Source organism: Corvus moneduloides, unplaced genomic scaffold, assembly GCF_009650955.1.
Source record: "Corvus moneduloides isolate bCorMon1 unplaced genomic scaffold, bCorMon1.pri scaffold_110_arrow_ctg1, whole genome shotgun sequence".
Taxonomy (NCBI): Eukaryota; Metazoa; Chordata; class Aves; order Passeriformes; family Corvidae; genus Corvus; species Corvus moneduloides.
The window spans coordinates 1-25834 of NW_022436877.1; the positions used below are offsets into that span (position 1 = coordinate 1).

Sequence of the window (25834 nt, forward strand, 5' to 3'; positions counted from 1 at the left end):
CCCAAACCTCCCAAAATCCCCTTTGAGCTCCTCCAAACCCCCCCAAACTGCCCCAAAACTACCCCAGGATCCCCCAAAACTCCCCCAACCCCCCAAAATCCCCCTTGAATCCCCCCCAAACCCCTTTAAGCCCCCCCAGGATCCCCCAAACCCCCCAGGACCCCCCAAAATCCCCCAAATCCCCCCCAAACCTCCCAAAATCCCCTTTGAGCCCCCCAAAACCACCCCAAACCCCCCCAAACTGCCCCAAAACCCCCACACAACTCCCTCAGGACCCCCCAAAACCCCTCCAACCCCCCCCAAATCCCCCCCCCAAAATCCCCCCCAAACCCCTTTAAGCCCCTCCAGGACCCCCCAAAAGCCCCCCAGGAACCCCCCAGGACCCCCCAAAACATCCCCAAATCCCCCCCAAACCTCCCAAAATCCCACTTGAGCTCCTCCAAACCCCCCCAAATTGCCCCAAAACTCCCTCAGGACCCCCCAAAATCCCCCAAATCCCTCCCAACCCCCCTAAGATCCCCCTTGAATCCCCCCCAAACCCCTTTAAGCCCCCCCAGGATCCCCCAAACCCCCCTAAACCTCCCAAAATCCCCTTTGAGCTCCTCCAAAAACCCCCCAAACTGCCCCAAAACCCCCACACAACTCCCTCAGGATCCCCCAAAACCCCTCCAACCCCCCCCAAAATCCCCCCCAAACCCCTTTAAGCCCCTCCAGGACCCCCCAAAAGCCCCCCAGGAACCCCCCAGGATGCCCGAAAACATCCCCAAATCCCCCCTAAACCTCCCAAAATCCCCTTTGAGCTCCTCCAAACCCCCCCAAACTGCCCCAAAACTCCCTCAGGACCCCCCAAAATCCCCAAAACCCCCCCAACCCCCCTAAAATCCCCCTTGAATCCCCCCCAAACCCCTTTAAGCCCCCCAAGGACCCCCAAAAATCCCCAAATTCCCCAAAAACCTCCCCAGGACCCCCCCAAACATCCCAAAATCCCCTTTGGGCCCCGCCAAAACCCCCCCAGGACCCCCCAAAAATCCCCAAAACCCCCCCAACCCCCCTTGAATCCCCCCCAAACCCCTTTAAGCTCCCCCAGACACCCCCAAACCCCCCAGCCCCCCAGCCCCCCGTACCAGCCCCACCAGCTGGGCCAGTTCGAGCCCCACGGTGACCAGCACGGGGCCCCCCCCGCGCCCCCCCGGGCGGACCCCGGCCCGGTACGGCCCCAGCAGCGCCCGGAGCAGCGGCCCCGGCGGGGGGAGGGGCGGGGGCGGCGACCCCCGGGCTGGGGAGAGAGGGGGGGGTCAGGGGGGGGTTGGGGAGGGGGCTGAGGGGAGATTGGGGGGGATTTGGGGGGGGATTCGGGGGGGTCTGAGGGGGTTCAAAGGGGTTTGGGGGGGATTCGGGGGGATTTGGGGGGGATTTGGGGGGGTCTGAGGGGGTTCAAAGGGGTTTGGGGGGGATTTGGGGGGGATTGGGGGGGATTCGCGGGGGTCTGAGCGGGTTCAAAGGGGTTTGGGGGGGTTTTAGGAGGGATTTGGGGGATTTGGGGGGATTCGGGGGGCTCAAAGGGGTTTGGGGGGGATTTGCGGAAGTTTTGGGGGTCCCGAGGGATTCTTGGGGGGCTCAAAGGGGTTTGGGGGGGATTCGGGGGGGATTCGGGGGGGTCTGAGGGGGTCCAAAGGGGTTTGGGGGGGCCAGGGGGGTTTGGGGGGGGGATTTGGGGGGGGTTTAGGAGGGATTTGGGGGATTTTGGGGGATTGGAGGAGGCCTGGGGGGGTCTCAAAGGGGTTTGGGGGGACTCAAAGAGGTTTGGGGGGGTTTTGGGGAGGGGTTGAGGGAGTTTTAGGAGGGATTTGGGGGATTTTGGGGGATTCGGGGGGGCTCAAAGGGGTTTGGGGGCATTTGGGGGGGTTTGAGGGGATTTCGGGGGGGGTTTAGGAGGAATTTGGGAGATTTTGGGGGGTCCCGGGGAATTTGGGGGGGCTCAAAAGGGTTTAGGGGGGGTTTGGGGGGGATTTGGGGGATTTTGGGGGCATTGGGGGGGGGCTCAAAGGGGTTGGGGGGGGATTTGGGAGGGTCCCAAAAAGGGGAGGGGTCCCGAGGGTCCTTGGGGGTCCCGGTGGGGTTTTTTGGGGTGAATTTGGGGGATTTTGAAGGGTCCCGGGGGGGGTTTTGGGAGGGATTTTGGGGGTCCCGCAGGTTGGGGGTCCCGGAGGGGTTTTTGGGGTGAATTTGGGGGATTTCGGGGGGTCCCGGGGGGGGGGCTGGGAGGGATTTTGGGGGTCCCGCAGATTGGGGGTCCCGGAGGGGTTTTGGGGTGAATTTGGGGGATTTTGGGGGGTCCCGGGGGGGGTTCGGGGGTACCGAGGCCCAGCAGGAGGAGGAGGAGGAGGAGGGGGCCGAGGCTGAAGGCGGCCATGGCCGGAGTGGGGGAGGGGCGGGGGGTGGGGGAGGGGCAGCGCAGCTGCTCCGGATGTGGGGGAGGGGCGGGGGGGGGAATTCCAGCCCATCCCCACCCCCCCCCCCCCCCCCCCGGAACTGCCCCCGACCCCTCCCCCACCCCAAAATGACCCCGGACACCCCAGATTTGACCCCAACTCCCCCCAAACGACCCCGAAATCCCAAAATTCGCCCTCCCAGACACAAATTCGCCCCAGACCCCCCAAAATTCCCCCTGAAATGCCAAATTTGCCTCCAAAGACCCCAAAATTCCCCCTGAAACGCCAAATTTGCCTCCCAAGACCCCAAATTTGCCCCCCAACCCAAAATTCCCCGCCCCCCCAAATTTGCCCCCAACCCCCCCCGAACTCGCCCCTCCAAGAACCCAAAATCGGCCCCAAAAGTGCCCCAAAACCCCCGAATTTCCCCCCAAAAAACCCCACATTCGCCGCCCACCCCCTCCCACACCCCAAACGGCCCCAAACCGCCCCAAACTGACCCGAACCGGCCCAAACTGGACCGAACTGGTACAAACTGGTGTTTATTGAGGGGGCGGGGCCAGGCCGCGCGCGGGGGGAGATGTCAATCATGCAGAGGGGGCGGGGCCTCGCCGAGGGGGCGGGGCCTTATTGCTCTGGGGGCGGGGCTTGCACAGTGTGGGGGTCGTAAGGGGGCGTGGCCACGAAAGGGGCGTGGCCAGGAATAAGGGGCGTGGCCAGGAATAAGGGGCGTGGCTTGTGGGGGGGGCTCGGGTCCCCACGTGCCCAGGGCGGATTTGGGGGGGATTTTGGGGTTTTTGGGGTGGATTTTTGGGGGGTTTTTGGGTCTTTTCGGGGGTTTTTTGGGGGGGCCCCCCCGAGGGGTCTCAGTGCAGGTTTTTTGGGGGGGTCTGGCCGAGGTCACAGGTCACAGGTCAGAGGTCACAGGTCCGGCCGGGTGGGGTCAGAGGTCACCGGGGGGGGTCCCCGGAGGGGGGGGAGGGGTCCCCGGTGGGGGAGGGGTCCCCGGGGGCTCCTCGACCTCGTGCAGGGACGGCTCCCGGTACAGGGCCACTGTGGGGGAGGGGCGGGGGTCAGCGGGGCCAAGACCCCTCCCCAGATTTGGGGGGGGGGGGGGGTGGGCCCCCGAAATTCCCCGAAATCTCACCCAAATCCCACCCAAATCCAGGGGGTCCCAATCCCCAATTTTGGGGTTTCTGATCCCCGATTTTGGGGTTTCTGATCCCCGATTTTGGGTTTACAATCCCCAATTTTGGGATCCCCAATTTTGGGTCCTCAATTCCCGATTTTGGGATTCTCAATCCCCGATTTTGGGGTCCCCGATTTTGGGTTCCCAATCCCCATTTTGGGTCCCCGATCCCCAATTTTGGGATTCTCAATCCCCGATTTTGGGGTTCCCCGATTTTGGGTTTCCAATCCCCGATTTTGGGGACCCAATTTTGGGATCCCCAATCCCCAATTTTGGGTCCCCAATTCCCAATTTTGGGTCCCCAATCCCCGATTTTGGGTTCCCAATCCCCGATTTTGGGTTCCCAGTCCCCATTTTGGGTCCCCGATCCCCGATTTTGGGTTCCCAATCCCCATTTTGGCTCCCCGCTTCCCCAATTTTGGGATTCCCAATCCTCAATTTTGGGTCCCCAATTCCCAATTTTGGGTTTCGAATCCCCAATTTTGGGATTCCCAATCCCCAATTTTGGGATTCCCAATCCCCAATTTTGGGTCCCCAATTCCCAATTTTGGGTTTCCAATCCCCGATTTTGGGTCCCCGATCCCCAGTTTTTGGTTCCCAATCCCCAATTTTGGGTCCCCAAACCCCAATTCTGGGTTTCAAATCCCCGATTTTGGGTCCCCGATCCCCGATTTTGGTTCCCAATCCCCGATTTTGGGTTTCCAATCCCCGATTTTGGGTCCCTGATCCCCGATTTTGGGTCCCCGCTTCCCCAGTTTTGGTTCCCTGATCCTGGATTTTGGGTCCCTGATCCCCGATTTTGGGTCCCCAATCCCCGATTTTGGCTCCCCGCTGCTGGGCCCTCGCTGACCTTCCAGCAGCTGCGGCAGGAAGTGGGCAGCGGCCTTGTCCTTGCGGACGCGGGGCCCGGCCATGGGGCGGCCGTGCCGGTCCAGCCCCAGGTACCAGGCGCGGCCGGAGCGGCGCTGCCGGTACAGGGCCGAGGCGTAGAGCACGTGGTAGTTCTCGAACACGCACTCCTTGAAGCGGCATTCGGGCGTGAAGTGCACCTGGGATGTACTGGGAGTCACCTGGGGGCACCTGGGATGTACTGGGAGTCACCTGGGGGCACCTGGGATGTACTGGGGGCACCTGGGATGTACTGGGGGCACCTGGGATGTACTGGGAGTCACCTGGGGGCACCTGGGATGTACTGGGGGCACCTGGGGGCACCTGGGACACACCTGGGGGCACCTGGGATGTACTGGGAGTCACCTGGGGGCACCTGGGGGCACCTGGGCACACCTAGGGACACCGGGGGACACCGGGGGGGTTTTGGGCTGGATTTGGGGCATTTGGGGTTTCTGGGGTGGCTTTTGGGAGGGTTCGGAGGTTCTCAAGGTAGATTTGGGGGTCCCCGGGTGGGGATTTTTGGGGGTTTTTGGGGGTTTTGGGGGGTTCTGGTGGGGATTTTGGGCTGGATTTGGGAGCTTTGGGGTCACTCACGGAGGCGTAGACGACGCCGGCCCCGTTCATGGCCACGTAACGGCCGGCCCGGGTGCCCTGGATGGCCACGACCCGGAGCCCCACCGGGATCAGGTTGAACAGGGCTGGGGCAGGGCAAAGATCCCAGTTCATTCCAGTATAAACCAGTATAAACCAGGGACCGCCAAAACCCACAGCAGCGCCCTCCCAGTGCCTCCCAGTGCCTCCCAGCGCCCTCCCAGTCGCTCCCAGTGCCTCCCAGCACCCTCCCAGTGCCTCCCAGTCCCTCCCAGTCGCTCCCAGTGCCCCCAAACCCCCTCACAGTGCCTCCCAGTCCCTCCCAGTGCCTCCCCGTGCCTCCCAGTCCCTCCCAGTGCCCCCAAACCCCCTCACAGTGCCTCCCAGTCCCTCCCAGTGCCTCCCTGTGCCTCCCAGTGCCTCCAAACTCCCTCCCAGTGCCTCCCAGTGCCCCCCAGTACCTCCCAGTCCCTTCCAGTGCTTCCCAGTCCCTCCCAGTGCCCCCAAACCCCCTCCCAGTGCCTCCCAGTGCCCCCAAACCCCCTCCCAGTGCCTCCCCAAATGCTCCGACCCCCTCTGACCCCGCCCCTTTGCCACCAAGCCCCGCCCACTCGGTTTAGGCACCACCCCTCACCCGCCCCAGCCTTTCAGGCCAAAGCTTCCATTAAAGCCCCGCCCCCTCCCCAGGCCCCGCCCCCTCACTGCCGGGCCCCGCCCCTCACGGCCAGGCCACGCCCCCTCACTGTCAGGCCCCGCCCAGTCACTGCCAGGCCACGCCCCCTCATTGCCAGGACCCGCCCCCTCGCCGCCAGGCCCCGCCCAGTCACTGCCAGGCCCCGCCTCCTCACTGCCAGGCCCCGCCTCCTCCCTCCAAACCCCACCCACTCACTGCCAGACCACGCCCACTCCCTCTAAGCCACGCCCACTCCCGGCCATGTCACACCCATTTTCCTCTCAAGTCCCGCCCCCTCCCTTTAAGCCCCGCCCACTCGCTGCCAGGCCACGCCCATACCCATTTAAGCCACGCCCACTCCCATCTAAGTCCCTTCCGCTGCTTTTAGGCCCCGCCCATTCCCTTTAAGCCCCGCCCCTCCTCCAGGCTCCGCCCACTCATTTAAGCCCCGCCCCCTCTTACAGCCTCCGCCCCTCCCTTTAGGCACCGCCCCCTCCCTTTAGGCACCGCCCCTCCATTTAAGCCCCGCCTCCTCCCTCAGGCCCCGCCCACTCACTGCCATGCCCCGCCCCCTCCCTGCAGGCCCCGCCTCCTCCCTTTAAGCCCCGCCCCCTACCCCAGGCCCCGCCCACTCACTGCCAGGCCCCGCCTCCTCCCAGGTCCCGTCCAGCCGCCCGTCCAGTCCCATGTGCAGGAAGTGGCCGTGGCCCCCCCGGAGCCGCGCGATGGCCCCGCGGAGCTGCGGTTCTGGGACAAGGGGGGGGGTCACAGGGGTCACGGGGACCCCAAAAACCCCCCGAAACCACCCCAAAACCCCCCACAACCAAAACCATCCAAAAAAACCCCGATTCCCCTAAAAAAACCCCAAACCTCCCCAAATCCTCTCCAGGGCCCCTCCCCAAATCCCGGGGGTTTCCCGCGGGGTCTCCTCCTCCTCCCGCACCCCGGGACCTTCGGCAGGATCCCCCCTAGGACCCCCAGGACCCCCCAAAATCCCCCCCAAACTTCCTAAAATCCCCCTACACCGTCCCGAACTTCCCTAAAGCCCCATCAAAAAACCCAAATCACCTCAAACCTCCCCAAATCCCCCCCAAACTCAGCCGAAACCCCCAAATCACTCCAAAACCCCCCCAAAACTCCCCCAAATCCTCTCCAAGCCTCCCAAAATCCCCCCAAAAAAACCCAAATCCCCCCAAATCCCCTTTAAACCCCCCCGGGACTCCCCAAACCTCCCCCAATCCCCCCGTAACCACCCCAACTCACCCCTCAATCACCCCAAACCCCCCTCAAATCACCCCAAACCTCCCCAATCCCCCCATAACCACCCCAAACCCCCCCAAATAACCCCAAATCCCCCCTAAATCACCCCAACCCCCCTCAAATCACCCCAAACCTCCCCAATCCCCCCGTAACCACCCCAAAGTCCCCCAAATCACCCCAAATCCCCCCTAAATCATCCCAAATCGCCCCTCAAATAACCCCAAACCTCCCCAAAGCCCCCCAGATCACCCCAATCCCCCCTAATCACCCCAAATCCCCCTAAATCACCCCAAACTCCCCTCAAATAACCCCAAATAACCCCAAACCTCCCCAAACCACCCCTAAAACACCCCCAACCCCCCTAAATTACCCCAACCCCCACTCAAATCACCCCAAACCTCCCCCAATGCCCCCGTAACCACCCCAAATCGCCCCTAAATCACCCCAAACCCCCCTAAATAACCCCGAGCCTCCTCTACATCACCCCAAACCCCCCTCAAATCACCCCAAACCTCCCCAAATCGCCCCTAAATCACCCCAAAGCTCCCCCGATCCCCTCCCCGCCGCCCCCCGCCCCCCGCCCGGTTACCGGGGGGTTTCTCGCGGGGTCTCCTCCGCCGCCCGCAGCCCCGGACCTTGGCCACGAGCCCCCGCAGCTGCTGCTGGCACAGGGACGGGGGCCGGGGGGCGCCGGGGGCGCGCGCGGGGCCGGGGGCGCGCGGGGGGGGCGCGTCCTTCCCCCCCCGGCGCTGCCGGATCAGGGAGCTCGCCAGGGCCGCCATGGGGCCGCTCTTCGGGGGGGTCTCGGGGGGCTTGGGGGGGGTTTGGGGGGTTTTTTGGGGGGGGTCTGGAAGGGTTTCGAGGGGAGTTGGAGGGGTTTAAAGGGGTTTTGGGGGGATTTAAAGGGGTTTGGGGGAGTTTAAGGGGGTTTGGGGGGAGTTTTGGGGTTTTTTGGGGGGGGTCTGAAAGGGTTTCGAGGGGAGTTGGAGGGGTTTAAAGGGGTTGGGGGGAAGTTTAAGGGGGTTTTTGGGGGGGTTTTGGGGGGGTCTGAAAGGGTTTCGAGGGGAGTTGGAGGGGTTTAAAGGGGTTGGGGGGGTTTAAAGGGTTTTTGGGGGGAGTTTTGGGGTTTTGGGGGGGTTTAAGGGGGTTTTGGGGGGAGTTTTGGGGGGGTTTAAAGGGGTTTTGGGGGAGTTCTGGGGTTTTGGGGGGTTTAAGGAGGGTCCGGGGGAAGCCGATGGGCGTTTTGGGGCGGTTTAAGGGGATTTAACGGGGGTTTGGGGCGAGTTTTGGGGGTTTGAAGAGGCTTTTGGGGGATTTGGGGGAGTTTGGGACTTGAGGGGGAGTTTGGGGGGTTTAAAGGGGCTTCGGGGGGGTTTAAACGGAGTTTGGGGAAATTTTGGGGGGAGTTTCGGAGGAGTTTAGGGAGGTTTTTGCGGGATTTAAAGGGGTTTTGGGGAGGTTCAAAGGGATTTGGGGTTTGGGATGGAGTTGGGGGCAGTTCTGGGGTGGTTTGGGGGGGATTTGGGGCCTTCGGAGGGGAGTTTGGGGGGGTTAGGGGTTTTTGGGGGGGTCCCGGGTGGTTTTGGGTGGGTCCCGGGGGTCACAGGTGGTTTGGGGGCGGGGCTTGAGGGAATCTGGGGCGGTTTGGGGGAATTTGGGGGGCGGGAATTTGGGGAGGGGTCTCTAAAGTGGGGGAGGGGCGGCAGTGGGGGGGGGGGGATGGTCCCGTGGGGGAGGGGGTCGCGCGCGGATCACGTGACTCGCGCCGTTGGTGGGGGGGGGGGTCGGGGTCGCCCCGGGGCCGTTTCGGGGGAGGGGGGAAACCTCCCGCCCCTCCCCCCTCCCCAAAATCTCCTCGCGGTGGGGGAGGGGCGGGTGAAGGGGATGGGGGAGGGGCGGGGTGTCCGCGCGCGGGGCCGCGGCCGCGGGGTGGGGGAGGGGCGGCGGGGATTTTTCTGGGGGAGATTTTGGGGGGGTTCGGAGCCGCGCGTGGGGGGAGGGGCGCGCTGGGGGGAGGGGGGAGGGGTCCGGCGGGGTGGGGGAGGGGCGGGGAGGGGTCGCTCTGTCGCGGCGCGTGGGGGGGAGGGGCGGGGGGCGCGCGGCGCTCGGGTCCCGCCGTGGCCGGGGGGTGGGGGAGGGGCGTGGGAGGAGGAGGGGGTGGGGGAGGGGCGGGGGACGGGGGGAGGGGCGGCGCGCGCAGGCGCGGGGGCCGCGCGCAGGCGCCCTGCGGGGGAGGGGGAGGGGCGTGGGCGAGGCCCCTCCCCCCGCGCGGGTTCCCACGCACGTCCACTCCCCACCCGCGCCCCTCCCCCACCCCCGGAGCCGGCAGAGACCGGAATGGACCAGTTCGGACCAGTCCGGAGCGGTTGGGATCCGTAGAAACGGGTATGGCCCAGTTTGGACCGGTTCGGACCAGTTTGGGTCTCGGCATCCCCGGAGCATCCCAGTATGGACCAGTGCGTCCCAGTTCGACCCCAGGGTGTCCCAGTAGAGCCCAGTCTACTCCCAGTTCCATCCCAGTCCATCCCAATCCCATCCCAGTCCATCCAAATTTATCCCAGTCCATCCCAGTCCCTCCCAGTCCATCCCAGTCCGTCCCAGTTCCATCCGAGTTTATCCCAGTCCCTCCCAGTCCCTCCCAATCCACCCGAATCCATCCCAGTCCATCCAAATTTATCCCAGTTCCATCCCAGCCCATCCCACTCCATCCCAGTTCCATCCCCGTCCATCCCAGTCCATCCAAATTTATCCCAGTCCATCCCAGCCCATCCCAGTCCGTCCCAGTTCCATCCACGTTAATCCCAGTCCATCCCAGTCCACCCGAATCCATCCCAGTCCATCCCAGTTCCATCCCAGTTCCTCCCAGTTCATCCCAATGGGTCCCAGTCCTGTTCCCTCTCAGCCAATGGGATCGCGCCGTTCCCGGAGAGGGCGTGGCCTCTCCGGTTCCCATGGCAACCGCTCCCCGTCTGGCGCCCCCTGGCGGCTGCGCACGAACATGAAATTCGCCGGTTTCGGGTTAAATTTTGGGTTTTTTTTCTTTTTTCTCTTTTTTTTTTCTTAAAAACGCCCGCGGGGCCGCCCCTCCCCCCACCCCTCCCCCCCCGCGGGGGTCCCGCCCGCCCCTCCCCCCACGCGGCCCCCCCGGGAATAAAAATAGATGCTCTCGGGTGGGGGAGGGGCGCAGGGGGGGAGGGCGTCTCCATGGCAACCGGGGACATCGCCGTGGCAACCGAGAATGTCACAGAGTGACATCGCCATGGCAACCGGGGCGTCGTCACAGTGACATCGCCATGGCAACCGGTGACGTCATAGAGGGCGACATCGCCGTGGCAACCGGTGACAGCGTCGAAAGTGACGTCACCATGGCAACCGGTGACGTCACGGGGGGTGACATCACCATGGCAACCAGCGACACTGTCGGGGTGACATCAGCAACGTCTCCATGGAAACTGGTGATGTCACAGGGGTGACGTTCCCACGATGACGTCATTACATGATCGGTGATGCCATCACGGTGACGTCATCCCCCGCTCCTCCCTCCCCCGGTCTCCATGGCGACGCTCCATCGGTTGCCACGGCAACGGGGGGGTCAAAGGTCGCATCCTTTGCGGGGGGAGAGGGTCCCCGAGTGGGGGAGGGGCAGCGGGGGGGGGAGGGGCCGGGACCCCCCCCACGTTTGGCACAAATTTCTTTGTACAGAAAGCGGCGAAAAAACCGAAAATTCGGGAAAAAACTGGAGGGGAGGGGGAGGGGCGGGGACAGGAGCCCCCCCCCGAATTCCCGGGATTTTGCCAGATTTTGCCGGATTTTGCCTCGTTTTGGTCCGGCCGGTCAGGATCATGCAACGGCGATTTGGGGGGGGGGGTCCCCAAAATCCCCCCCTCCCCCAGGGTGGGGGCGGAGCAGCCCCTCCCCCACGCCCCTTTTGGGGGGGTCCCGGGGGGGGTCTCAGGTGTTGGGGGAGGAGCGACCCCCCCTGAATTCCTGCTGGGTGTGGGGGGAGGGGCGGTTCCCATGCGTTTTTGGGGGGGGGGCGGGGGGGTCCCCAGGGTGGGGGAGGGGTCCCCATGCGGCTCAGCACCCCCAGGTGTCCATGGGGGGGGGAGGGGAGAGGAGGGGAGGGGCGGGGAGGGGGTCCCCAAAATGTTCAGCGGACCCGGGGCGGGGGAGGGGAGGCAGCAGGCGGGGGGGGGCCCCCTCCTCTAATTGGGGGGTCCCTGGGGGGGGATTCCCCTGATTTGGGGGGGGTCCCCTGATATTGGGGGGGGTACCCAGGGCGGTTTCCCCCTTTTTTGGGGGGGGGGGATTCCCGCTTTTTTAGGGGGGGGGGGTCGCGCTGATGGGGGTGGGGTCGGGGCCCCCCCGAGTCCATTCCGGGCGCGCAGGTGGGGGTGGGGGTTGGGGCCGGGTTGGGGGGAGGGGTCCCGCCGCCCCTCCCCCCCTATACGCGGGTGGTGGAGTGGGGGTGGGGCAGGGTGCTGTTGTGGCCGGGGGGGGGGAAGGGGGTCCCGAAGGGGTGCAGGGCCGGGAGCCCCCCCGGCACCATGGTGATGGTGTTGGGGGGCAGCAGGGGCACGTCCTCGGGCGCCCGGCGCAAGGCCAGCGTGTAGTCCGGCGGTCCGGCGGCCGCGGGGCGCAGCGCGGCCTCGGGGGGCTCCCCCACCCCCAGCCCCGAGACCACCCCCGAGACCCCCACCCCGGGGTGCTTCAGCTGCAGCGACACCAGCTCCTCCTCGGCGCCCCCGGCGTGGCCCAAGAGGTCATTGGGGGCCGCGCTCCGGCCGCTCTGCGGGGGGCTCAGGCGGCGCGGGGGTCCGGCGGCGGCGCCGCGGGGGTCCGGCGGCCGCTTGTCCCGCTTGTAGTAGAGGGCGGCGAAGGCCAAAATGTTGAGGAAGAGGAGGGAGGCGCCCACGGCCACGGTGACGCTGAGCTCCGTGGAGTAGTCCCGCGAGTCGCCGGGGAACGGCGCGAAGCGGCGCCGCCCGCCGGGGTCGTCCTCGTCCTCGTCGCGGTCGGCGTCGCGGTCCGGCGGCGGCGACGGGGCCGGGGGCCGGCGCGTGGCCGGAGGGCGGCGCGGGGGGCCGGGCGGCGGCGGCAGGCGGGTGGTGGTGGAGGCGTGGGGCAGCTGGTGGAGGTTGTGCAGGTGCGGGACGAGCTCGAGCCAGAAGGCCACCTTGTTGGCGCGGTAGTGGTCGCGCACGCGCGGCTTGAGGCCGATGTGCAGGTAGCGCTTGTCCTTGCCGTCAAAGCGCGTCCACACCACCTCCTCAAAGCGGTTGGGCTTGGTGTGGATGAACTTGGTGTCCTGCGGCACCGGCTGGTTCGGGTCGCTGCGGGGGGAGAGCGCGGCTGAGCGGCTGGGAGGCTGACCAAGTGACCAGCTGACCAGCTGACCAGCTGACCAAGCAACCGACAACTGAGCCATCACCCAATGGGTCAATCAATGACCAGCTGATCAATCGAGCAACCAGCCAAAAACTCATCAATCACCCAACTGACCACTCAACCACTCAACTGACCAACCACCCAACTGACCACTCAACCACCCCACTGACCACCCAGCTGACCAACCAACCAACTGACCAATCAACTGCTCAACTGACCAACCAATCACCCAACTGACCAATCAACCGACCAACAGCTGAACCACCCCACTGACCGCCCAACCACTCAACTCTTCATCCAACTGAGCAATCATCCGACCAACCATTCGACCACCCAACCGCTGACCCAAGCGCTGACCCAACCCCTGGCCCAACCGCTGACCCAAGCACTGACCCAAGCACTGACCCAACCCCCCACCCACCCCTGGCCAAGCTCTGGGGGCGCGGCTGCCCCCTCGCCCCCTCCCCCGCCCCCCACCCACCCCGTCTTGGCGAAGTTGGTCCAGTAGGTCATGACAACGGCGCTGAGCATGACGTCGTTCTTGGAGAAGTTGCAGGGGAAGAGGTCGGTGGCGCCCACCATGGGCACCCCGAAGACGTAGGGGATCTCGTCCCCGTGCGCCGCGTCCGCCCACTCGGGCCGGGCGTCCGTCTGGCAGTGGTGGTAGAAGGTGTAGAAGTACACGGGCGACTGGTACTCGGCGTGGAGCTTGGCCGTGGCCACGGCTGGGGCCACCCACTGGTGGTCAGTGAAGAGGGCCAGCAGCGTCTTGCGCCGCATCTCGCCGTTGTCGCGGTCGGCCCAGTCCGTGTACATGAACTTGATGGTCTCCCGCAGGATGTCCTTGCCCTCGGGGTAGCCGTAGAGGTTGTCCACGAAGTTGGACACGGTGAAGTCGAAGTAGGAGGCCGAGATGCCGTCCTCGCTCTCCAGCGAGTCCTCCACGAACTTCAGCCCCTCGCCCTGGTTGACCCCGATGAGGATGTCGTAGTTGAGGAACTCCCCCTGCTGCATCAGGATCTCGGGGTCGTCCGGCACCACGTCGCCGTCCACCACCGGCCCGAAGGCCACGTGGTAGCGCGCGGGCTGGACGTCCTGGTCCACCAGGGCGCGGAAGGGCTGGCGCCGCAGGCACTCGACGGCGGCGCCGGTGTCAGCGCGCTCGCAGCCCACCTTGGCCGCCAGCAGCCGCGTGTACTTGAGCGGTTGGTAGTTGACCGACCAGCTGGCGATGGCCGTGCCGCTCTGCGCGATGGCCTTCTGGAACAGGCCTGGGGGACACCGGCCGCGGGGTCAGCGGGGCCAGTGGGGCCAGCGGGGAGCGGGCTTTGGGGCCATGGGGGGTGTTTGGGGTTGGTCCCATCAGGGTTTGGGGTCGTGGGGACACGGGGGTGGGGTCCCACCAGGGGATTCGGGGCTGGTTTGGGGTCCCCAGGTAAAATTTTGGGAAGATCTGGAGGATTTGGGGTCCCTGGTGTGACCTGAGGGGTTTTGATGGAGGATTTGGGATGCCCAAAGCAATTCTGGGGCCGTTCTCGGTGGATTTTGGACCCTAAAGTGAATTTTGGGGTGGTTCCTGGTGGATTTTGTGACCCTGAAGTGAATTCTGGGGCTGTTCCAGGTGGATTTTGGACCCTGATACGAATTTTGCGGCCGTTTCCATTGAATTTTGGGACCCCGATACGAATTTTGGGGCGGTTCCCAGTGGGTTTTGGGGCCGTTCCCATGGGTTTGGGGACCCTGGTTACCTTCAGAGTGGTGGGAGAGGATGAGGAGGCTGACGCAGGCGGCGCCGGCGCCGGAGCCGAAGATGGTGATGCGCTGCGGGTCCCCCCCGAAGTGCCCGACGTTCTCGTGCAGCCACCGCAGCGCCTGGATCTGGTCCAGGAGGCCGTAGTTGCCCTTGGCCGCCTGGTCCCCCGTGCTCAGGAACCCTGGGGACAGCGCGGGGACATTGGAGACAGTGGGGACACGGCCAGGACACCGTGGGGACATTGGGGACACACGGGGACACGGTGGGGACACGGCCAGGACGTGATGGGGATGTTGGGGACACATGGGGACACGGTGGGGACACGGCCAGGACGTGATGGGGATGTTGGGGACATGCCCAGGACACGCAGGGACACGGCCAGGACACCGCAGGGCTGTTGGGGACGCGGCCAGGACATGATGGGGACGGTGGGGACACGGCCAGGACGTTCAGGACACAGCCAGGACACCGCAGGGACAGTGGGGACACGGCCAGGACACTGCAGGGACACTGGGGACGCGGCCAGGACATGACAGGGACGGTGGGGACATGGCCAGGACACCGTGGGGACACAGCCGGGACACCACGGGAACACAGCCGGGACACACGATGTCCCCACGCCCCCAGGAAGGTTCCCCATGACGCCCCCGTGTCCCCAAACCCACACCATGTCCCCAGCCCCATGTCCCCATGTCCCCGTGTCCCCGTGTCCCTGTCCGCATATCCCTGTGTCCCTGTGTCCCCATGTCCCCATATCCCCATGTACCCATGTCCCCATGTCCCCGTGTCCCCGTGTCCCCATGTCCCCCTGTCCCCGTGTCCCCGTGTCCCCGTGTCCCTGTGTCCCCGTGTCCCCGTGTCCCTGTGTCCCCATGTCCCTGTGTCCCCATGTCCCCGTGTCCCCGTGTCCCCATGTCCCCATGTCCCCCTGTCCCCGTGTCCCCATGTCCCTGTGTCCCTGTGTCCCCATGTCCCTGTGTCCCCATGTCCCCGTGTCCCCGTGTCCCCGTGTCCCCCTGTCCCCGTGTCCCTGTGTCCCCATGTCCCTGTGTCCCTGTGTCCCCATGTCCCTGTGTCCCCATGTCCCCGTGTCCCCATGTCCCCGTGTCCCTGTGTCCCCATGTCCCCGTGTCCCCGTGTCCCCGTGTCCCTGTGTCCCCATGTCCCTGTGTCCCCGTGTCCCCGTGTCCCCGTGTCCCCATGTCCCCCTGTCCCCGTGTCCCCATGTCCCCGTGTCCCCGTGTCCCCATGTCCCCCGTCCCCGTGTCCCCATGTCCCCGTGTCCCTGTGTCCCCATGTCCCCGTGTCCCCGTGTCCCCGTGTCCCTGTGTCCCCATGTCCCTGTGTCCCTGTGTCCCCATGTCCCTGTGTCCCTGTGTCCCCATGTCCCCGTGTCCCCGTGTCCCCGTGTCCCTGTGTCCCCATGTCCCTGTGTCCCTGTGTCCCCATGTCCCTGTGTCCCCGTGTCCCCGTGTCCCTGTGTCCCCATGTCCCTGTGTCCCTGTGTCCCCATGTCCCCGTGTCCCCATGTCCCCCGTCCCCGTGTCCCCATGTCCCCGTGTCCCTGTGTCCCCATGTCCCCATATCCCCGTGTCCCCGTGTCCCCATGTCCCCATGTCTCCGTGTCCCCGTACCCAGCACGCCCAGCCGGTAGCTCACGGTGACCACGATGACGCTGCCGTGGGCGGCCGGGACGCTGCCACCCTGTGTCCCCCGTGTCCCCAAAGCCCTGTCCCTGTGTCCCCGTACCCAGGACACCGAGCCGGTAGTTCATGGTGACCACGATGACGTTGCCGTAGGCCGCCAGGACGCTGCCGTCGAACATGTTCCCCGTGCCCTCCATGTAGGAGCCGCCGTGCAGGAACAGCATCACCGGCTTCTTGCCGCTGTCACGGATGTCTGGGGGACACCGCGGGCGGCGTCAGGGCGGGGGATGGGGGAGACAGCGCGGGGACAGCGCGGGGACAGCGCGGGGACACCATGGGTGGCATCAGGGCGAGGGACAGTGTGGGGACAGCGCAGGGACAGCGCGGCCTCAGGGCAGGGGGTGGGATGGGGACACCCTGGGGACACCCTGGGGACACCCTGGGGACACCGCGGGCGGCGTCAGGGCAGGGGTCAGCCCAGGGACAGCCCAGGAACAGCCCAGGGTCACTGCGGCCTCAGGGGATGGGAACATCCCTGGGACACGTTGGGGACCCCCTTGAGGACCCCCCAGAGCTGGGGACACCCTGGGGACACCCCTGGGGACATCCCTGGGGATGAGGCGGCCCCAGGGACCCCCTGGTTCCATGGGGACCCCCTTGGGGACCCCCCAGAGCTGGGGACACCCCCGGTGTCACCCCGGGGGGCCCTGGGAGGTGACAGCGGGGTCAGAGGTCACGGGCTGGATTTGGGGGGGAGGTCAGGGGTCACTTTGGGGTCACTTTGGGGTCACTTTGGGGTCATTTTGGGGTCACTGGGGGGGTCCCAATTTTTGGGGGTGTTTCCATGGCAACGTCCCCCCCCCCCTTGGGGACAATGAGCAAAGGGGGGGTACTGGGGGGACATGGGGGGGCGGGGGAGGGGGTGTCCAAAAAAAAAACCAGAAAAAAACCCAAAAACCACCAAAAAACCACCAAAACACCAAAAAGCCACAAAAAAAACTCCCCCAAACCCCCCGCGAAGAAGCCAAAAAAACACAAAAACAACCAAAAAGAACCAAAAACCCCCCAAAAAAGCCACGAAGAACCAAAAGAGGCACCAAAAATTTTGGGGGGCGGGGTGGAGCGGGGGAGGGGGAGGGGGAAGGGGGGGAGGGGAAAAACCACCAAAAAAACAAAAAAAAAAGAAAAAAAAAAAGAAAAGGGGGGGAAAGAAAGAACAAAAAAAAAAAAAAATAGAAACACCCAAAAAAGCCGGAATTTGCCCCAAAACATGCAGCAAAACTACCTGAGTCCGGGGGGGGGCCGCCGGCCGCGCCGTCCTCGCGCTTTTTGCCGAGCAAACCTGGACCGAGGGAAGAGAAATGGGAAAAATTTTGGGGCCAAAAGGAGCGAAAATGGGGTCGGGGGGGGAGGGGCCACCATAAAAAAGAAGGGGGGGGAGGAGGGAAAAATTCCCCCCCCGAAAAAAGCGGAATTTGGAACCTTCCACCCCAAAAATCCGGGGAGGGGAAAAAGGAGAGAAAAAACCCCGAAAATGGGGGGAAACGGGGAAAGGGCCCAAAAATGGGGCCCGGGGAGGGGGGACGGATGGGGGACGGGGGTGGACGGTGGGATGGACGGAGGGTGTTGGGATGGACATTGGGACATTGGGATGGACACTGGGATGGACACTGGGATGGACACTGGGATGTTGGGATGGACACTGGGATGGACACTGGGATGGACACTGGGATGGACGGAGGGTTTTGGGATGGACATTGGGACGTTGGGATGGACACTGGGATGGACACTGGGATGTTGGGATGGATACTGGGACGTTGGGATGGACACTGGGATGGACGGAGGGTGTTGGGATGGACATTGGGACGTTGGGATGGACACTGGGATGGACGGAGGGTGTTGGGATGGACACTGGGATGGACACTGGGATGTTGGGATGGATACTGGGATGGACACTGGGATGTTGGGATGGACACTGGGACGTTGGGATGGACACTGGGATGGACACTGGGATGTTGGGATGGACACTGGGACGTTGGGATGGACACTGGGATGGACGGAGGGTGTTGGGATGGACATTGGGACGTTGGGATGGACACTGGGATGGACACTGGGATGTTGGGATGGACATTGGGACATTGGGATGGACGCTGGGATGGACGGAGGGTGTTGGGATGGACACTGGGATGGACACTGGGATGTTGGGATGGACACTGGGACGTTGGGATGGACACAGGGATGGACAGAGGGTGTTGGGATGGACACTGGGATGGACACTGGGATGTTGGGATGGACATTGGGACATTGGGATGGACACTGGGATGGATGGAGGGTGTTGGGATGGACACTGGGATGTTGGGATGGACATTGGGACGTTAGGATGGACACTGGGATGGACACTGGGAAGGACGGAGGGTGTTGGGATGGACACTGGGATGTTGGGATGGACATTGGGACGTTAGAATGGACACTGGGATGGACACTGGGAAGGACGGAGGGTGTTGGGATGGACATTGGGACGTTGGGATGGACACTGGGATGGACACTGGGACGTTGGGATGGACACTGGGACGTTGGGATGGACACTGGGACGTTGGGATGGACACTGGGATGGATGAAGGGTGTTGGGATGGACACTGGGATGGACACTGGGATGTTGGGATGGACACTGGGACGTTGGGATGGACACAGGGATGGACGGAGGGTGTTGGGATGGACACTGGGATGGACACTGGGATGGACATTGGGACGTTGGGATGGACATTGGGACGTTAGGATGGACACTGGGAAGGACGGAGGGTGTTGGGATGGACATTGGGACACTGGGATGGACGCTGGGATGGACGGAGGGTGTTGGGATGGACACTGGGATGGACACTGGGATGTTGGGATGGACACTGGGACGTTGGGATGGACACAGGGATGGACAGAGGGTGTTGGGATGGACACTGGGATGTTGGGATGGACATTGGGATGGACATTGGGATGCTGAGATGGACACTGGGATGGACACTGGGATGTTGGGATGGACACTGGGATGGACATTGGAACGGACATTGGGGTGTTGGGATGGACACTGGGATGGACACACAGATACCTGGCTGAAGGACAGATGGACACAGGGGTGGACACCGGGATGCCGGGATGGACGTCGGGACGGACGGACAGAGGCGTGGCCGGAATGGACACCGGGGTGGAGGTTGGGATGGGCGGAGGACGGAGAGAGGGATGGACGGAGGCCTGGATGGACAAAAGGACGCTGGGATGGACACTGGGATGGACACTGGGAACTGGAGTGGACACTGGGATGTTGGGGTGGACGCTGGGATGATGAAGGACACTGGGATGCCGGGATGGACGTTGGGATGGACACCGGGATGGACGCCAGGGCGGATGTGGGGACCCCGGAGCGTGGGGGCGGGGCCATGGATGCGGGGGCGGGGCTGTGGCTCCGGAGGGGGGGATGGGCTCCCCCCCCACTCCCCGATTTGCCCAAATCTGCCGCTTTTCCCCCCCAAATCCCAATTCCCTCCTTTTCCGCCCGCATTTTCCTCATTTCTGTCCCTTTCCCCCCAGTTTGGGGTGGGGTCAGGCCGGGCCACGCCCCTCCCCCATTTTCCCGCCGTTTTTGCCCGATTTCCCTGGATTTTGCCCTATTCCTTGATTTCTCCATTTTCAGCCCATTTTTCCCAAAAGTTTTCCCAATTTTCCCCTTTTTCTCCCCATTTTGGGGACCATGACTTGGGGGTGGAGCCGCCCCTCCCCCTCCTTCACTCTGCCCCCTTTTCCCTCAATTTCCGCCACTTTTCCTTCGATTTTTCCCGGTTTGCTCCAATTTCCTCATTTTTTACCCCATTTCCGCCCTCACCTGGCTGGGGCCGGCCACGCCCCTCACTCGCTGGCCACGCCCACTCCACCTGGCCACGCCCACCCCTCCTGTCCTCCAATGGGGCGCGGAGCTGGGGTGGAGCCCTTCCCCCACCTGGCCACGCCCCTCTCACCTGGCCACGCCCCTTTCCATAGCCCCGCCCACCCCACCATTCTCACCCCTCCCTCACCTGTCCCCAGGTGTCCCCAGGTGTCCCCAGGTGTGTCCCTGTCCCTCACCCATTCCCGGCTGTCCCCAGGTGTGCCACACCTGTCCCCAGGTGTCCCCAGCTGTGCCCCGACCTATCCCAGCTGTCCTCAGCTGTCCCCAGGCCCCCGTACCGTCCTCGGTGGGCACACAGAGGTTCGGGTACAGGCAGTGCCCGCCCTGTGCCACCCCACACCTGTCCCCAGCTGTCCCCAGGTGTCCCCAGCTCTATCCCAGGTGTCCCCAGGTGTCCCCAGCTCTATCTCAGCTCTATCCCAGCTGTCCCCAGGTGCCCCCAGCTGTCCCCAGGCCCCCGTACCGTCCTCGGTGGGCATGCAGAGGTTCAGGTACAGGCAGTGCCCGCCCTGTGTCACCCCACACCTGTCCCCAGGTGTCCCCAGCTCTATTCCAGCTGTCCCCAGGCGTCCCCAGCTCTATCCCAGGTGTCCCCAGCTGTCCCCAGGTGCCCCCAGCTGTCCCCAGGCCCCCGTACCGTCCTCGGTGGGCACGTAGAGGTTCAGGTACAGGCAGTGCCCGCCCTGTGTCACCCCACACCTGTCCCCAGCTGTCCCCAGCTGTCCCCAGCTCTATCCCAGGTGTCCCCAGCTCTATCCCACCTGTCCCCAGGTGTCCCCAGCTGTCCCCAGCTCTATCCCAGCTGTCCCCAGCTCTATCCCACCTGTCCCCAGGTGTCCCCAGCTCTATCCCACCTGTCCCCAGGTGTCCCCAGCTCTATCCCAGCTGTCCCCAGCTCTATCCCACCTGTCCCCAGGTGTCCCCAGCTCTATCCCACCTGTCCCCAGCTCTATCCCACCTGTCCCCAGGTGTCCCCAGCTCTATCCCAGCTGTCCCCAGCTCTATCCCACCTGTCCCCAGGTGTCCCCAGCTCTATCCCAGCTGTCCCCAGCTCTATCCCAGGTGTCCCCAGGTGTCCCCAGCTCTATCCCAGCTGTCCCCAGCTCTATCCCACCTGTCCCCAGGTGTCCCCAGCTCTATCCCAGGTGTCCCCAGCTCTATCCCACCTGTCCCCAGCTGTCCCCAGCTCTATCCCAGGTGTCCCCAGCTCTATCCCACCTGTCCCCAGGTGTCCCCAGCTCTATCCCAGGTGTCCCCAGCTCTATCCCACCTGTCCCCAGCTGTCCCCAGCTCTATCCCAGGTGTCCCCAGCTCTATCCCACCTGTCCCCAGGTGTCCCCAGGTGTCCCCAGGCCCCCGTACCGTCCTCGGTGGGCACGTAGAGGTTCAGGTACAGGCAGTCCTCACTCTGCGCGGCCACATAGGCGCCGGCCGCCTCCAGGTTGTCGCTGAGCCACAGGGGCAGCATCAGCGGGGGCGGCCCCGCGCGCAGGTTCTGGGGGCAGGCGGGGGCGAAGGCCGTGGCGTCCCGGACCCCCCCCCAGGCCGCGGGGGCTTCGGGGGGCGCCCAGCGGCGCGGGCCCAGCGGGGGGGCGGCGTAGGGGACCCCCAGGAAGGCCTGGACCGGCCCCAGGAGCTCGTTGCTCAGGTCCCGGCGAGCCCCCCGCAGGCGCCCGTACTGGGTGGGCACCACCGGGAACCGCGGGTCCGGGGGGGGGTCCGGGGGGGCTTGGGGAGGGGGCTGGGGGGGGTGGGGCTGGGGGGCGGCGGGCGGGGGGGGGGCCCAGAGCACCAGGGCCAGCGCGAGGGTCAGCGGGGGGGGCGGCATGGCGGGGGAGGGGAGCGGGGGGCGGGGGGTTATGGGGAGGGGAGAGGGGGGAGGGCGGCGGGGGGGCTGCGGGGGGTGGGGGGGAATTGGGGGGTGGGAGATGGGAAACGGGGGAGGGAATTTTGGGGGGAAATCGCGGGAAATTGGCAGTGGGAGATGAGGGGGATGAGGGGAATGGGGGGGAATGGGGGGAAATTGGGAGAAAATGGGGAGAAAGTGGGGAAATGAGGGGAAAATGGGGGGGAAAGGAAGAAATTGGGGGGAAATGGGGAGAAATTGGGAGGGATTGGGAAAAATGGGGGCAAAATGGGGGGGAACGGTGGGAAATGGGGTTTGGGGGCCATGGGGCGACCATGGGGGACCAGGGGGTGTGGGGACACGGGGGGGTCGCGGGGGGGGACATTGGGGTCCGGGGTGGTCGCGGGGGGGGCCCGGGGGGTCCCAGGTCAGGGATGGGGGGACGGGAGCCCGTGGGGGAAGGGGGGGGGCCGGCACCCAAAGGGACGATGGGAAATGGGGAGGGGCGAGCGCGGGGGGGGGTCGGGGGGGGAGAGAAGAAGAACCGGAACAAACCATCAGTGGGGGGGTCCTGCCCCCCCCCCGGGACCCCCAAAACCTCCCCGGAACCCCCAAAACCCCCCCGGAACCCCAAAATGCCCCAAAACCCCCCGAAAGCCCCCCAAATCCTCCCAAAATTCCCCCCCAGCGCGGCCCCCCCGCCCCGCCCGGGGTGCTTGGGGGGGGATGCGGGTCCCCCCCCTAGTTGCCATGGGAACAGAGCCCGGAGCGTCGCCGTGGCAACCGGAGTTCCGGAGCATCCCGGGGGGGCGGGGGGGCCCGGGGGGTCCCGGGGGGGGCGCTCCGGGCTCGGGGCCCCCCCGTTTTCCCCCCCCGAGACCCCCGGGACTGGGCCCGGCTCCTGCCCCACTTACAGCATCCCTCCCTCCCCAAATCCGGCCCCTCCTCCCCAAATCCGGGCCCCTCCCCCCTCGATTTCTTCCCCCCCCCCCCCCTCCCCCCCCCCCCCCAATTCGGGGGTCCAGGGGGACCCCCCGGACCTTGAGGACCCCCCCGCCCCGTCCGGGGGGGGGGGCGATCCGCCCGCCCCTCCCCCTCCCCATCCATCCCCCTCCCCACTCCCCGGGTGGGCCCAGGCCTTCCCCCCCCCCCCCGCCCCATCCATCCCTGCCCCATCCCCCCCCCGGCCCGTCCCCCCCGGAGCCCCCCGGAGCCCCCCCGGCGGTGAGGGGGGGTCGCGCTCACCGGGGGGCTGCGGGCGGGGGGGGCGGGGGGGCCATGGCGGGGCCGACGGAGCCGAACCGGGAGCGGCCGCTGGTCCCTCCCGCCGGGAGCCGCCTCCGGGGGGCGGCGCCGCGCTCGGACCGGCCCCCCCGGCCCCCCCGCGCCGTCCTCAGCATCGCCTTCATCGTCAGCAGCATCATCATCATCATCACCCTCAGCATCAGCGTCCTCAGCCTCGTCCTCATCCTCATCCTCAGCATCATCCCCGGCCCCCCCCGGCATCGGCATCAGCATCCTCCTCATCCTCATCATCCTCATCCTCATCACCCCCATCCTCATCATCCTCATCCTCTTCATCATCCTCCTCATCACCCTCATCCTCATCATCCTCATCCTCAGCACCATCCCCGGCCCCCCTCCCCGGCATCGGCATCAGCATCATCCTCATCATCCTCATCACCCTCATCCTCATCATCCTCATCATCTTCATCATCCTCCTCACCCTCATCCTTCTCATCCTCATCATCTTCATCATCCTCCTCATCATCCTCCTCATCCTCATCATCCTCATCCTCCTCATCCTCAGCACCATCCCCGGCCCCCCCAGCATCAGCATCGGCATCACCCCCATCCTCATCATCTTCATCATCCTCCTCATCCTCATCACCCTCATCCTTCTCATCCTCATCCTCAGCACCATCCCCGCCCCCCCCCGGCATCCTCCTCATCCTCATCTTCATCCTCTGACCCCCCCATCTCCACCGTCCTCCTCATCCTCATCATCATCCCCGGATCCCCCGGGTCCATCCAACCCCCCCCATCTTCATCCTCATCATCTTCATCCCATCCCCCCGGACCCCTCCGAATGGGGAGGGGGAACATTTGGGGGGGGGGAGGGGAGGGCTCCTTTTGGGGGGATTGGAGCGCCCCCCAAACCCCTTCGGAGCCCCCCAAAAATCCACCCAAAACCTCCCAAAATCAACTCAAAACCTCCCCAAAACCCACTCAGGATGCGGGGGGGGGGGGGGGGAAGTTGGGGCCCCCTCGGACCCCTAAAAAACCCTCAGACCCCCCCCAAACCCCCCAGGACCCCTCAACTCCCTCTAAGTCCCCCAAAAAGCCACTGGGAGCCCCCCAAACCCACTCAGGACCGGGGTGGGGGGGATCAGGGCCCTCTCAGACCCCTTGAGCCCCCCCTGGACCCCCCTGAGCCCCCCCGGACCCCCCAAAACCCCCCCCGGACCCCCCAAAGCCCCCCTGGAGCCCCCCAACCCTTCTCTGCTCCACCAGGGGGCGCGCTGCTCACGACGGGAGGCGGGAGCTCCTCCGCGCGCTCCCATTGGCCGCTCTCCTTTTTGATTGACGCGCGGCTCGTCGAATCGGAGGCGAATCCGGTGGCGGAAGCGGAAGCGCGGGGCGGCGGAGGCGGAAGTTGGAGCGGCAGCAATGGCGGCGGCCTGGGCGAGGCTCGGGGCGCTCAGCGGAGCGGCCGCCATGGCCGGCGCGGCCTACGGGGCCCACGGTGGGGGCGTGAGGGGCCGGGGGGTCCCGGGGGGCTCGGGCTGGGGGGCACGGGGGGTCCTGGGCGGCAGGGAAGAGTCCCGGGGGGATCCTGGGTGACTTTGGGGGGGGGGGGCGAGTTTGAAGGTTCTGGGAGGGACTTGGGGGGGTCCCGGGGGATTTGGGGGGTCTTGGGGAGGTCCTGGGAGGTCCCTGACCCCCGCTCCCCCCTCAGGGCTGCGCCGCAGCGACCGGGACGAGTATCAGAAAGAGGTGAGTGGGGAGGGGGGCTCGATCCCCTAAAAAACCCAAAGGAAGCCCTAAACCCACCCCAAATCCCCCCAATCCGCCCGCTGTGCGCCCCCTCCCCAGCTCTACGACACCGCCAACCGCTTCCACCTCCTGCACAGCCTGGCCCTGCTGGCGACCCCGCACTGCCGCCGCCCGCACCTGGTGAGAGCCCCCCCGGTTACCCGAAAGCGCCCGAAATCACCCCAAAATCCTCCCGCTCTGCCTCCGCCCCCACCCGGCGAGAGCCCCCCAAAAAGAACCCAAAATCACTTTGCAAAATTTCCCCTAAATCCCCCAAAATCGTCCCCCGGACCCAAAACCCTCTCAGCTCCCCCCAAATCTCCTCCAGATCCCTCAAAATCCTCCAACTGCCCCAAGTTCACCCTCAGACCCCCCCAAATCCCCCCAAACCCCATTTCCCCTTCCCTTAACCCCTCAAACTCCACCTAAATCCCCCCAAAATCACCCAAATTTTCCTTTTTTTTCCCCCCTCCCAGGCCGGGACCCTCCTCGTGGCGGGGCTGGGGCTTTTCTGCGCCCCCTTTTATTACCACGGCCTCACCGGGGACCCCAAATTCAACCGGGGGGCGCCCGTGGGGGGGTCCCTGCTCATCCTGGGCTGGGCCGCCATGGCCCTGTAGGGACCCCCCCAAAAATCCTCGGGGGGGGGGCCTTGGGCAGCGCTGGGGGGGTAAAGGGGCGTTCTGGGGGGAAATCAAGGGGTTTGGGGTTTTTGAAGGGGTTTTTAGGGGACTGGGATGGGGCTAAGGAGGGACTGGGGTCACTGGGAGTGACTGGAAGTGGACTGGGAGCTCTGGGGTGGACTGGGGAGGGGCTGCGATGGGATTAGAAGGGGATGGAGGGACTAGGAGTGACCGGAAGTGGTCACTGGGAGCTCTGGGGGTCACTGGGAGCACTGGGGGTCACTGGGAGCACTGGGGGTCACTGGGAGCACTGGGCCCCCCCACAAGCGCTGCCCCTTTAAGAAAAGGGCGGAGCCTCTCCCTGCCTTCTCCCCATTGGTCCATCCGCCCCCCAATGGGAGCAATCGGTTTCGCGTCCTCGCCGCTGATTGGGCACAGGAGGCCATCCCGATGACGTCACGGCTGTTGCTGGACTACAGCCAATGGCGCGCCGCCGCTCCTGCTCCCCGTCTCTTGATTGGTTGATCCGCCGTGGGGGGCGGCGCGTCGCCGCTGATTGGTCGAGGTGCCGAAAT

At 65.3% G+C, this 25834-nt stretch overlaps 3 protein-coding genes across 8 annotated transcripts; 1 reads left to right on the forward strand and 2 right to left on the reverse strand.

The window, feature by feature from the left end:
• Window positions 1-2958: 2958 nt before the first annotated feature.
• LOC116438742 (fibroblast growth factor 11-like) lies at window positions 2959-7848 on the reverse strand. Its single transcript, XM_032097745.1, has 5 exons — window positions 7626-7848; window positions 6413-6523; window positions 5107-5210; window positions 4472-4670; window positions 2959-3485 (listed from the first exon to the last, which is right to left on the reverse strand). Exons 1-5 carry the CDS (start codon window positions 7816-7818, stop codon window positions 3376-3378), a joined length of 717 nt encoding a protein of 238 aa, XP_031953636.1. The 5' UTR covers window positions 7819-7848; the 3' UTR covers window positions 2959-3375.
• A 3617-nt stretch (window positions 7849-11465) lies between these two features.
• NLGN2 (neuroligin 2) lies at window positions 11466-21492 on the reverse strand. Of its 6 annotated transcripts, XM_032097743.1 has the most exons (7): window positions 20392-20455; window positions 18921-19063; window positions 17109-17165; window positions 15927-16076; window positions 14173-14358; window positions 12906-13695; window positions 11466-12369 (listed from the first exon to the last, which is right to left on the reverse strand). In XM_032097743.1, the coding sequence occupies exons 4-7, from the start codon at window positions 16045-16047 to the stop codon at window positions 11481-11483; spliced, it is 1986 nt and encodes a 661-aa protein (XP_031953634.1). In that variant the 5' UTR covers window positions 16048-16076; window positions 17109-17165; window positions 18921-19063; window positions 20392-20455; the 3' UTR covers window positions 11466-11480. The 6 variants fall into 6 exon arrangements, with proteins under 6 accessions (XP_031953634.1, XP_031953632.1, XP_031953629.1 ...); XM_032097741.1 differs by lacking the exons at window positions 18921-19063; window positions 20392-20455 and adding an exon at window positions 21117-21491; XM_032097738.1 differs by lacking the exons at window positions 17109-17165; window positions 20392-20455 and adding an exon at window positions 21117-21204.
• Window positions 21493-24119: 2627 nt separating this feature from the next.
• TMEM256 (transmembrane protein 256) lies at window positions 24120-25309 on the forward strand. Its single transcript, XM_032097746.1, has 4 exons — window positions 24120-24346; window positions 24560-24597; window positions 24697-24777; window positions 25113-25309. Exons 1-4 carry the CDS (start codon window positions 24271-24273, stop codon window positions 25254-25256), a joined length of 339 nt encoding a protein of 112 aa, XP_031953637.1. The 5' UTR covers window positions 24120-24270; the 3' UTR covers window positions 25257-25309.
• The last annotated feature ends 525 nt before the right edge of the window (window positions 25310-25834 follow it).

Excerpts from the sequence above, each read along its gene's own strand:
- LOC116438742 (XM_032097745.1), bottom strand. The coding sequence starts at position 7,818 with ATGGCGGCCCTGGCGAGCTCCCTGATCCGGCAGCGCCGGGGGGGGAAG. Across the intron at positions 6,524-7,625 it reads ACCCCGCGAGAAACCCCCCG|AACCGCAGCTCCGCGGGGCC; the intron begins GTAACCGGGCGG and ends CCCTTGTCCCAG. Across the intron at positions 5,211-6,412 it reads GGAGGAGGCGGGGCCTGGCA|CCCTGTTCAACCTGATCCCG; the intron begins GTGAGTGGGCGG and ends GCCCTGCCCCAG.
- NLGN2 (XM_032097741.1), bottom strand. The coding sequence starts at position 21,222 with ATGCTGCCCCTGTGGCTCAGCGACAACCTGGAGGCGGCCGGCGCCTAT. Across the intron at positions 17,166-21,116 it reads CTACGTGCCCACCGAGGACG|GTTTGCTCGGCAAAAAGCGC; the intron begins GTACGGGGGCCT and ends CCCTCGGTCCAG. Across the intron at positions 14,359-15,926 it reads CTACCGGCTCGGTGTCCTGG|GGTTCCTGAGCACGGGGGAC; the intron begins GTACGGGGACAC and ends CGCTGTCCCCAG.
- TMEM256 (XM_032097746.1), top strand. The coding sequence starts at position 24,271 with ATGGCGGCGGCCTGGGCGAGGCTCGGGGCGCTCAGCGGAGCGGCCGCC. Across the intron at positions 24,347-24,559 it reads CGCGGCCTACGGGGCCCACG|GGCTGCGCCGCAGCGACCGG; the intron begins GTGGGGGCGTGA and ends CTCCCCCCTCAG. Across the intron at positions 24,778-25,112 it reads ACTGCCGCCGCCCGCACCTG|GCCGGGACCCTCCTCGTGGC; the intron begins GTGAGAGCCCCC and ends CCCCCCTCCCAG.